The sequence below is a fragment of the Phaseolus vulgaris genome, chromosome 2 (genome assembly GCF_051622355.1).
Source record: "Phaseolus vulgaris cultivar YP4 chromosome 2, ASM5162235v1, whole genome shotgun sequence".
NCBI classification, from domain to species: Eukaryota; Viridiplantae; Streptophyta; class Magnoliopsida; order Fabales; family Fabaceae; genus Phaseolus; species Phaseolus vulgaris.
The window spans coordinates 15,806,351-15,819,098 of NC_143499.1; the positions used below are offsets into that span (position 1 = coordinate 15,806,351).

General features: G+C 32.3%; 1 protein-coding gene across 2 annotated transcripts; it reads right to left on the bottom strand.

The window, feature by feature from the left end:
- Positions 1-271: 271 nt before the first annotated feature.
- On the bottom strand, positions 272-5,771 carry LOC137810786 (protein IQ-DOMAIN 29). Of its 2 annotated transcripts, none has more exons than XM_068612214.2 (7): positions 5,455-5,771; positions 4,843-4,969; positions 4,377-4,673; positions 3,840-4,028; positions 3,535-3,615; positions 1,825-2,827; positions 272-593 (listed from the first exon to the last, which is right to left on the bottom strand). In XM_068612214.2, exons 2-7 carry the CDS (start codon positions 4,939-4,941, stop codon positions 562-564), a joined length of 1,701 nt encoding a protein of 566 aa, XP_068468315.1. In that variant the 5' UTR covers positions 4,942-4,969; positions 5,455-5,771; the 3' UTR covers positions 272-561. The 2 variants fall into 2 exon arrangements, with proteins under 2 accessions (XP_068468315.1, XP_068468317.1); XM_068612216.2 differs by having other exon boundaries at positions 4,843-4,982; positions 5,455-5,716.
- Between the last annotated feature and the right edge of the window lie 6,977 nt (positions 5,772-12,748).

Genomic DNA, 12,748 nt, shown 5'->3' on the forward strand with positions numbered 1-12,748 from the left:
TTACATCAATATTGTTTCTAGTCAATCTTTCTATTTTATTTTTCGGCAGATGCCCACTCACTTCCCTGTCATACTCACTATAACAAGTGTAATGATGTGGCCAAATCTAAAAGTAAAAACCCTTTTATTTGATCATTTTCTTGAGAATTATTTTTTAAGTAAAAAGCTTTCAAACAATTATGCTAGTTTTTGGAAAAATCACGTAATCATTTTTAAGCTTGATGCAATGTCACTGCAGAATTTTCCTACTGCAGATAACTTAATTCCGAAATTTGATCAGAAAAAGCTTCTAAACTTGAAAATTGAACTTAGAACCAATTTTTAAGCAATAGACAACATAAAAATAAGCACATAAGCTTAAATCCGTAATATATACCCACCAAAGTATTCCTGTCCTATTAGAAGAAATTTGATATCTTACGCTGATCACAATATCACTTTCTTTATCCATGACCATAAATATAAATGAAAATCAAATCAATGTTGTAATGTAAATCTCCATGTTTAACTATTCAAGTTTTTACCTCCTTCAAGTATCCTTGCCTTGAAAATAAGGTAGAATCACCTTCTCCACTGAGGTTGGATCAACTTCTCTGAAATTGATAATATCCATAGTGAATTATTTATGGGACAAGAAAAAAGGCCTAAATAACAAATCAGAGGGCACTTATAACAAACATATTTTAAGGGAATTATTTATACCTATTAAATTAATTCCTATTGGGTTTTCCACAAAATGTTAAGGTTTTTACCAAAATTATGATTGAGACCTATAAACCTTACAAGCTATCATTGAGCTAATTTTGGTATTTATAGAAAGTTGAGAAAAAAAATCTAAAACATACATGCAGGCTGGTTCATGTCTTTAGGAGAATGAAAAGTTATATGCATGGTGGCTGACAAAATTTGACCAAATCAAATCTGTATCCTAAAATTTCAGGTCTCACTCTAGATCTTTTTAGTGGGTACCGCAGCAATCTTTCTCATTGCAAGAATCTCCAAGGAGAGATTTTATTAAGATTTGATTCGTTCTACAAGGATTTTTTATTTTTTTTGCACTTGTAACTGTCTTAATAAATCAAGAACAACTTTCCCTGCAAAAATGTTATTCACCTAATTCTTGTGGTGCTTGAAAGATAATAGAAAATATCAACATATCATTTGCTGATATGAATCCATTACTCACTAATTTTCAATTATGAAATTCTGCCACAAGGTGATAAATGACATAAAGGCATCATTGATACTTGACAGTTGGCAGACTTAATTGCCTTGGTTTCTTTAAAGGTTATATAAAAAGGCACAATAGGAGTAGGCAAGGGGAAAGAGGAAGATTAGAGATCCTGAAGATCCAGATTAATTTCTCGAGATTGATTCTTGATGTGCCTTTCATCTTTTAAATTGCTTGTTTGTCTTAATTCCTATGAGATTATGAGTACTAAAATTCCTTCTTTGCTAATTGCCAGAATCAAGATGTAGCTTGCATTGGAAAGACCTTTGTTAGTAAAAAAGAAAGAAAAATTATAACTTTCAAACAAGCTAGTGAGCTTTAGTAGTAGTAGTCTAGCAATATTCTTGTAATAGTAAGTCATTTATAACATCAGCAAAACTTTTGCTCACCAAAATACATACAAGCAAATAATTTAAGTATGCATTTATGAAGATGGATACTTATATCTATCCATGTCACTATTGTATTGGTGTACTCCAAAAATGTCTATCATAATCTATTTCTTTTTTATTTTCGGTGGGAAGGAGACATAAACCAAGAGCTTCACCCAATCAATTAATAAAAAAATACAAAGAACAGTCTTAAATGCTTACCAGTTCCATCCCTTGAAGATGACAGAGATCTATCAGACCTTATCACTCCTCTGCCACTCACAGCCATCAGCCTTTCATCTCTCGGGGAAAATGAACCTGACCGGCCATTGAGTGAGGATGAAAGTGAATGTCGCCTGGTTGTATTGCTCTTTTCTACCAAATCAGTAGCAAATCTTGGAGAGCTTTGTCCTCTGAGCTTAGCCTTTGCAGATTCGGTAGGAGCCATATAACTGGGCAGCCTTGGAGTAACAGGAGTGGTATATAACTCATTATCTTGATCATTAAAGTTCGCAGGTAGTGAAGCTCTTCTCTGGGAATTGTTACTGATACAATTATCATCACCACCGTTCCGATCCTCACCAACTCCTTGATTTTTTTCATTTTCATCCTTCTTCACGCTAGTCTTTGAAACAGCAATAGGATCATGATGTGGCTCATTATCATTCTCATCTTTTGCTGGCTGTCCATGACCCTTCTCAGGATCAGACTTTTCTGACTTTGCAACTGCCAAATCTTCCATTTTCTCTGAAGAGGCACTTGGGCCCTGCTCTAAAACATCAGTGACAGTATGATCTAAAATCTTTCTACTGCTGTGTTTTCTTTTTTCATTAACAACCTCAGATCCATTTGAAACATTATGTGCGTGTTTTTTTTCAAGACTACATTTCGCAGTTTCTTTTTGAGGGTGTTCCTGAGCTGTTGGCAATGGATGGCTTGAATCCTTTTTTGGACGCTGTTTAGATCTGTTAGCAACTAAAACTGAGCCATTGTCAGCTTTCACAGCAGAAGATTTTCGAGTAGTTCTTTTAACTTGTCCCCTTTGAACTGTCTGGGAACTTCCATTTTTCTCATCAAACACTGAATCAAATTTCTTTTTCAATTCAGGAAGAGGTGCCCAAAAGTGTGACTGTGTCCAATAGTCAAGCCACTTCCAAGCCAAGTTAGTTTCTTCTTGATCAATGGAGAGTGATAGAGGAACTGCATATGGGGATGAAGCCAGAAGCTAAAATGGATAACATACGTAATGAGATTTAATTCAAACCAAAATAATATTATTAGATAACATAGTTTCAGAACAATATGAACTAAAAGGGAACAGCAAAAAAGTACACCATTTGTTCACAATCTTTGTTATAGCATTCATATTCAAAAATCAGTAACTAGTGAGTAAAGTAAAAATGGCAATTGACCAAAAAAATTGTTAAATCAACTTCCAATCAACAATCATGAGATTTATTACAGGTTCAGTGACCAAATCTAACTCATTAGTGTAGTCATTCAACATTAATAATTACTGGAACTAGCATTGAACATTAATGTCATGCTCCACAATGCATTGCACAGGCAAGCAGTTTGAGGAAAAAAATATTGAATATTGAAAGATGAATAAACTTCAATACAAGCAAACAGTGAATAAAAGAATAATTTGGTATGGAACAAGATCATGAACCTATAACTATAACCAAAACAAGTTCAAAACTTTAATCTCATAGCACATAGAACTAGAGACAGGTTAGTTATGAGCCCAAAAGTTGAGACAAAATTGTCATGTTTTTAAAGACAGCGGGAGAAATCTCATGGACACTAACATTGTTATCTGGTAATAATATCTAGTAGTTTTAATTAACTGAAATAAATAATATATCAGATATTTGTCGAGAATAAAATAACCTATTTATCCCCTATGGGGCATTAAATATCGATTTTTACCTTGCAAACAAATACATTTTCAGACAGCTTCTCTTTCTGTGAGGATGAAACTACCGAAATAGAATTTGAACAATGAGTATCCTGACAAAAACATGTTGAAGAAGGAATTAGTGAATAGAAAAGCAGGAAAAACGTAACTGAAGACATTCACCCCATGAAATAAAATCTTAAAGTCCCTAGAAGATGCCAACTGTATGGTAGAAAAAATCTTTGGATACTAAATCAATGAGAAATTTTTCTACCAGAATGGCAAGGAAAATAATGCACAGATCACCGAATTGATGAATTAGTTAAAGCACTTTTACCTTACAAATTTTCTGGACTGCATGCCCAATATCAGAACGTCTAACATTGCAACCACGAGCCAATGCTTGAAATTTAACTATTCCCTTCACACAGTATAAAGCAGAAACAGCTTGTCTTCTAACCAAGTGACCACGAATGAGAGATTGTAGTTGTATGGCACCTCTGAGAGTTTGAAATGTTTGACGAGCCTTCAATGAAAATGTAGGAGTCACATTTTACATTCAGTAACATATATATAGAAACTTCCCAAATATAGAATCAATGCTTACGAAACTTGCACACAATAGCTTACAAATTAAGAATCAATGAGCAGGGCAAGTTTTGATCAAATATATCATGACACGATAATTTCAAATAAGAATCCAACACAAAATGCAGAACAGACAAGACAATGACTATAAATGAATGAAATACCTACATTTTCCTTTTCTCTATAACTGAAAATCTCAAATATTAAAAGTGAAATAAATGTGGTTGCATTTGTATCTGTAAATATTTCTACGCATTTATATGTATAATTGCAAGGGGGTGAACACCAGATAGCTTCTACAAGCGGCCTGAACTTTTATAGCTGCTTCTGTAAGCTGAAGTTTCTCAGTATCCTCTTGAGATCCAAAATTAGCCACATCCTGCACCTTAGCCTCTTCATCTCCAGTTGAAAGAACATTCTTATCAAGTGAAGATCTACTAACTACCTCCTTTTCTGAAAGCACTACTTTAGTATCATTAGCTCCAGATATCGGCGGCGGCGGCGATATCAGCAGAGAATTAACAGGTGGATCAGACACAGGTACCTCAGAAGACACCACCACATCCTTATCACTTGATGGTTTCTAAACACACAAAATAGAAAACAGTTACAAAACAAGTATTTCAAAAGTTTAAGCACTCACAAACACAGATCACAGGAAACAACAATTAGACGTTCTCCCTCCGTAGTTTCCTTTATAAAATTATAACAAATCATAAACACAAAACTTAAGTCAACCACGACATCCTTACAAGAATATCATTCTTCTTTGATGAAGTAGACTTTGACGACGATTTCTTCCCCAAGAGTAAGTTCTTGAACCATTTGCCAGGACTTCTTCCTTTCCCCATGTCAACCACAGAACTCAAGCATCAAAATCTGCAAGATTCAACTAGATGTCAAACAAAATTAAATTCACCAACCATAAATTTAAAATTTAAAGCTAAAGACACTAATACCCTAACATAAATACATTTTACAAAAAGGAAATATGAGTGCGCAGCTATGTAGCGAGAAAGTTTCGTAGAGTAATTGAAAAATCCAAAACCGAACCGTGAAGTCTATTTACAAAAAAGGACAATAACTCGAACTCGAAGTCAAAACTAACAAAAATTGCAATTAATTCTACACAGCACCAACCAAGAGTCAATTTAAGTCTTTCCTGAATAAGCATTAAGATCAGCAAACCCCAACACAAAAATAATAAAAATCAATAAATTTTTATCTTAAAATAGAAAAGCCCAACCAAATGCAGCTAAGGTGGAACACAATACAGCAGATTCAGATCAACAACACACAAAAGCAAGGATAAGAGAAAGAGGGTCAAACCCACAAATAGAAAAAGAAGGAGCAGAACCCTATACCTCCAATGGTGAAGAAATGAAACAGAAAAAGTGAGGAAATTGGCGAAAAGTGTTAGGAAGAAGAATGACTTAGGAAGAGTAGAGGATAAGAAGGAAGAAGAGATTTAGTATGGCTGGAGCTGAGGTTTGGATCAAAGTTGCCGCTTTGGTTGCAACGAAGGGAACAGTGAGAACCTGAAGGGACATGAAAGGAAGAGAAAGTATGGCTGAAGCTGAAAAGCAAAACGTCACAGATTCCTCTAACGAGGTTTCAATTTTGAACAAAAAAAAAGAACCACCTCATATTTTTTCTTAAAAAAATTAACAAACAAAAAATTGAAATTTGAATTTCGTTAATGCCCATTTTATATTTCTCGATACTTTCATGTAAACAATATAATAATTAGGGTTGTGAGTATATTTAGATCAATTTTATATAAATATTTTAAAATTGAATAATTTTCTATGAGATAAAATTAAACTGGATACCATTTAAAAATAAAAAAATAAGAGAAACTTTATTATAATTTGATTTTATAGGTTGTGAAGATATGTCTTTGGTGGTGGGTATGCTCTTCGGTCTTTTACTCCCTGTTTGCTTCCATGGATGTACTGTTCAAGAGGAAGGATGTGAGTGGATATCTATGGTTTGGATCAAGGGATGTGCAGGGAAGTGAAGGCTCTCCCCTCAAAATGAAGAGATGTAGAGAGAAAGCCATGTCACCATCCCTTATTTCCAAATTTACCCTCATTTGAATGTATCACAATGTTTCATTTGAATGTATCACAATGCTTCATTTGAATGTATTAGTATTTTAAAAAATTTATTGTACAATGTTTAAAATATATATATATATATATATATAATATATATTATATATATATATAATATATATATATAATATTTAAAATGAAGAAACAAATCATAATAAATTTTAAAGAAGTTTTAAGTTTGTTTATTATTTTATAAAATATTATAAATCAGTGTAAAAAAAACATATAGTTAAATAAAATCTTCCATTTATATATTAGTTATTAGAGTAGATCAGGTGATACCTACTTTTCAAGTTCATATTTTATTAAATGTGATTGGATTTAGTTTTTTTTAAAGAAAATAATATACTATATCTAATTAAAATTGAAAATATTACCTGGGTTGATCATGGTCATCACCAAAAGATTATATTAAACATTTTTCATTTTATTTTATACTAAATATTTAATTTATTTAATACAAAAAAATCCCTAAAAACAATTCATCACTTAAAATAATTTTATTCTAACTTAAATTATTCATTAGAAACTGAAAATATAATTAATATATTTTCACGTATTTTTACATAATTTATTAATAAAAACTACACTTTATTATAAATATTAGTTATTAAATAAATTTAACTAACACAAATATTTAATAAAACAAAATAATAATAATTAATTATTGAACTATATCGGATTATACTACTAATACGTTTTTATTCTTATTTTTTATTATAATTTTTTATGGAATCCTTTTCTATGGTTAATTAAGTTATATTTTTGTTACTATTGTATTTTTAGATTGTTTATTGTGAGGTTTTTTAATATTAGAAAATAGTAATTTTTTATTTATATAAGATGTAATTTATTTTTTAATTTTATAGTATATGTTTAATATTTAAAGAAATTATTTGAAATTCAATTTTTTTTGTTATGTTTATATTAATATATTTCTATATATAGTTATTATGTTTATGAGTTATAATTTATTTTATTATAATTTTTTATGAATTTTTTTTATTGTTAATTACGTTATATTTTTGTTGTTGTGGTATTTTTTTTATTTTTCATTTCTAGAGGGTTTTTAATATTAAAAAATAATATCTTTTTATTTATATAAGATTTGATTTATTTTTCAATTTTATTACTTGAAGTTATGTTTTTATTTAATTTGTTGAATACATATTTTTTTTTAATTATAGTTTTTATATTATACATATTTACATTTAACATATACTTTTTTAATTATAATTTTTAAATCTACGAAATGTGTGAAAGTTTTTCATTTTTAAGCAAAAACAACTCATTTTATTATTAATTTTTTTAATAGGCAAGGGTTAATCTGTAAAGTAACATTTCACACCTTTAAAAAAAATTAAAATTTCTTCATAACCATCACATCACTCACAAACTCCCATAAACTTTCCTCACACATCCACCCTAACATACCACAATCCAAACACCTTCACTTTTTTCACACTTTCCTCAGACATCCTCACACATCCACTCCCTCAAACCCTCACACATCCCCTCCCTAATCCAAACAGAGCCTTAGGGATCCACTCCTAATGGTACTCGGTCGTTGTTCTTTGGTTAGTAAAAGGGAGTACATGTAAAAGTCTTTCAACGGTTAAGTTAGTGTTTGGTATTCGATTGTTGAGGATATTAAATGTACTTAGTATATGTCAACATATTTATAAAAATGTGTTGGGCTCATGCGGTAATGGATCTAGATTAACACGATTATCACAATTAATTTTTTCATTAGTCTGACATCCAATACAAATTCAGTCATGATTATCACGGTCATGGCCGAGATATATTAGGTATGTTCGACTACATCTTGGACATGTAAGTCATTTACCATGGTAAAGTTTGTACTGGATGTCAGACTAATTGTGATAACGGTGTTAATCTAGGCCTACTGTCGTAAGGATAAAACACGTCTTTATAAATAGCTTGACCCATACCATGCAAAGATAAGCATTTAATACCCTCAATTATTGATATTGAACACTGACTGTGGGAGGACCCTTTTATAGGTATCCCCCTTTTGTTGATCGAAGATCGACAACCAAGTACCCTAGGAGTCGACACCTGGAAGATCGAAGAGTGCACATAACGACGAGGACATATCCTTTCTGAGACTTTCCAAGACAATCCATGCCCAGTTTCCTTACTTTTAGAGGATTCGTACACATGTAGGATCCATGAGTTGCCATGCTCCATTGGTTCTGGACTTAGCTCAACCGCGAAATCAGCTAGGCATTGTGACTTGAGGGGTCCTCTCGACTCGTACTTAATGTTGAATTCTAACAGTTCTATCAACATGTTTATCATCCTTCCCACGAGGTCAGGCTTGGATAAAACCTTATTTATTGGGCAATCTATTTTTACTATAATCTGGTGGCTTTGAAAGTACGTCTCATCAGTCATGTTGTGGCAACTAATACAAGCACAACCTTCTCGATCTTCTGGTATCTCATCTTTGTTGTTTGTAGGGTTCGACTAATGAAGTAGACAGGTTGTTACTCACCGCCTATATCATGTACTAAAGTTGAGCTTACAACTTCATCTAATACCGAGAGGTATGCCAAAATGGGATGGTGAGGTGAAAAATTTTGGATCACGGGAGGGGCAACTAGAAAATTCTTCATTCGGCTAAAATTTCTTTGCACTAGGGTGTCTAGTCAAATTTGGAACCTTTCTTCATTAAATGCACAATCGCCATCATCTTGTTGGCTAGCCTTGGTAGGAATCATGACTAAGACGTCAGCCTCTCGATAAGTCTTTGAACTTTCTTGACATCTTTTTGTCTACATATCTCGAATAGAGTTAGGCATTTGTGTGTGTTGGCCTTTATCCCTTTACATGTCAACCTGAAGCCCAAGAACTTACTACATTCTACCCTGAATATGCATTTGTCGGGGTCTAGCCGTATATTTAATCTTCTAAGTGTGGTGAAGACTTCACTTAGGTCCTCAATCTGCTTTTAACACGACTCGAATTTGACCACCATGTCGTCCACGTAAACTTTGACATTTTGTCCAATAAGGCCTTTTGAGTACTATGTCCATCAATCTCTGATCTCGTAGTAGTAATTGGCTTTGTTGATCATGAAGATAGTTTTTTCTTTGTCCTTTGGTACATCTGAATTTGATTGTAACCTAAGTAGGCATCAAGGAATCTAATGATTCTATTATCAGTCATTTTGTTGACAAGTTTGTCTATACTCGACAAATGATAAGTGACCTTTGGACATGCCTTATTGACATCTGTGTAGTCGGTACACATTTTCCCCTTTTCGCTAAGCTTTTTAACCATGAATACATTCACGAGCCACATGGTATATTTTGCTTTAGTGATGAAACTGACTTCCAGTAACTTTTTGACCTCTTTCTTTCCTACTTGTCTATTCTCATCATCCAACTTCCTATTCTTTTGTGAAATTGGTCTTGCCTCACAATAGATTGAAAGCTTGTGGCACATAACCAGTAGGTCTACGCCTGGCATGTCAATGGTCGTCCAACCGAACAAATCGACATTCCTGGTGAGGGTTTCAAATATGTTCTCGGCCTCAAAAGGTGTCAGGAATGTGCCCATGTTTGTGCATTGATTGTCCACTTTGAGCTTGATGATCATGTTGTCTTCCCCTGGCTCCACCCGGACTTCATCGTTTATCCTTGGGTTAAGGTCTACTAAAGTAATGATGTTTGTGTTCGGTTTCCGGTGTTTTGTGCTCAACATTGACTGCTCGGGATGTAGGCACAAGATTATCTAGCGATTTTTTGGTCCACATGGACCATTACGATGTCTTCGAAAACCGATGGAAATTTCATGGCTAACTATGGGGTGAACATTATCGCTCCTAGTTGATTCAAAGATGGTATGCCTAAAAAAATGTTGTACGATGTGTTAGCCTCAACAATGAGGTATCAAATTTTTATTCTCCGGCTACTCAGAGTCTCTTCCCCAAACTTTATATCAAGGTCAATGTGTCTCTTCCTATCGACTCTTTCAGCAGAGAATCCTACGATTTGTTTGTCATGCAATTGAATCTCGTCCTCAGAACGCTCTTGAGTAAAGGATGTTTATGGAACTCCCTTTATCTACCAGGGTCTTCACTACTACAAAGTTCTTAACTTCTACCGTAATGACCATGGGGTCGTCCTGCATTGGGTCAATGGCCTTGAATTTGACGTTGGTGAAAGTCATTGGGGGCATTCATCTTAGAGGTGGGGTTGTTATGGTATTGATGGACTAGACAATCCATAAATGGCATTTTCGAATGATGTCGAGTGCCCTTCTATTGTAAATTGCCTCGCAATTGTATTTATCACCCCTCTTAGGGTAACATCTTGGCCTTCATTCGTCTTCGCCCACTTTGTTCTCGTCATCATCTTGACGGTAATTGATGCATTAGCTGCTCGTGTCTCATTTTTTAGGGGATCGAGCATTTTCTCGGTGGTCAGTATTTTGACAAACTTTCTTAAGTGTCCTGCATGTATTAACTCTTTTGATTTTTTTCTTTCAAGGCTTGACATTCTTCAATTGTATGCTTAAAGTTGTGGTGGTATCAACACTTCATCCATTTTGCAACTCCTATCTACATTAAGAAGGGTTTACCGAGTGAATCTTGATACCCTATGCTTCTTTGGCTTAGGGGGTTTTGTTGTTGTTCTAACTTCTTAATCTCCTTTTTGTCCTGGAGTATTTTGGCACGGGTCAAGCTTTTGAACTCATGTAATTCTTCTAACTGCATGAATTTTGCAAACCTCCTTTGTAGCTCGTCCAAGTCGACTGCTAGTTTTTGGAACAAACTATATGTGAAAGGTTTTGATATAAGTTTCATCACCATGTGGTGCAACCACCTTAGGACTAAGGTTTTTGATGTTAAGGGCTACTTTTCCAAATTGCTCTAAGAGCACGATAATGATTCCCCTTTCTCCTGTCAGGCGTTTACCAATGGGGTTACTTTACACATACCTCATATACTGCACCACCCTACACAAGAGCAACACAAACCTCAAAAATTTTAAAATCAAATAATTGTGTAAAAAGTTTGTAGCATGTGTCACCACTTATTTCTACACAGGTCACCACTCACTCTGACTAACTACATTAACATTGAAATTAGGTAAAATTACCTTGGTCTCCTCTACTGAGGTCACTTTACACACACCTCATGCACCACCCTACCTAAGAACAACACAAAGCTCACATGTTTACATAAGTGATAGCCCTTGTATAGGATTTTACCTTCCTGATGAGATTGTTGAAATAAGGAACACCCTAAAATATGGTTGGTTTAATTTTCTTGGAGTAGCATTAACTATATATAACTTATATTTAGCTAAGAGGGGTTTATAGTGGTGATGAAAATGAAAACCTTGCAAAAGGGTTGTCAAATACAAATGAATGCACACAAATCCTTTTGAATAAATGATTTTGAAATTCGTAATCCATATCAACATTTTGTTTTTTTAATACTTCTTTTATTTTTGTAAATTTTGTGATTCTTTTGATGATAGTATTTTGTTATATTACATCTAATCAATGTATACTATTATGAGTATGTACTTTATTAATCAGGTTACAAGGTCAAACTTTGTGAATTTCTTGCAATAATTTAGGAAAAGCTTCTAAACAATATCTATTAATATTCTAACAAGAAAGAAATAAGAATGTAAATGATCAATAAAAAAAACTATTAAATTTTACTATATTAATAATATAACTATTTGACAAGTTTATAACTTTCATTTCAAGGTTTTAAATTTTTGAATATTTTAAAGAGACATTAAGTATGCAAATTATTTTATGTTTGAAAATTATGAATCTTATAAATTATAAATTTTATAAATAAATAATTTTTTTAATTGATAAAATATATTATTGATACTAACATATGACTTTTATTATTCAAATTTTTATTTTATTTTGAGAAAAATTAATTTTTCATATGCTCTATATAAATGAGTTTTTGGGAATCATAAAATAAACTTTTTTTTTAAAAATGTTACGCAAATAAGATATTTTTTTTTAATTTTTGTTATCAAATATTTATCTCGTCTAAATTGAATAGATAGACTTTAATATTTTAAAAAATTAATTACTTAACAATTATACAAAATTTTAATTATATTTTTTAATTTTTTAAATTTAAATATGATATATTTTATTATATTATTAAAAAAATTATTGAAATGATTTTTTTTAAATCTAAAAGAATAATATTTTAACCTTACAATCTTATATTTAACTATATTAATTTTCCAACCTTTCAAATTTTTATTCTATTATAATGAAGAAAAGACCTTTGACCAGGTCATCAATTCAAGCAACTTGTATATTGGGGTACTCATTCTTGGTTGTTAATGAAACATTTTTCTAATAATAATAATAATAGCAATGCAATGAAAATGAACTTTATTTTCTTCTAAGTGACTACAGTGCAATATATATATATATATATATATATATATATATATATATAATTTTTATAGAGTCACTCAGCATTCTTTGTCTTACTACACAGGTGTTCCAGCTTCAGAAA

Excerpts from the sequence above, each read along its gene's own strand:
- LOC137810786 (XM_068612214.2), bottom strand. The coding sequence starts at position 4,941 with ATGGGGAAAGGAAGAAGTCCTGGCAAATGGTTCAAGAACTTACTCTTG. Across the intron at positions 4,674-4,842 it reads CAAAGAAGAATGATATTCTT|AAACCATCAAGTGATAAGGA; the intron begins GTAAGGATGTCG and ends TTGTGTGTTTAG. Across the intron at positions 4,029-4,376 it reads CCGCTTGTAGAAGCTATCTG|GCTCGTCAAACATTTCAAAC; the intron begins GTGTTCACCCCC and ends TTTTCATTGAAG.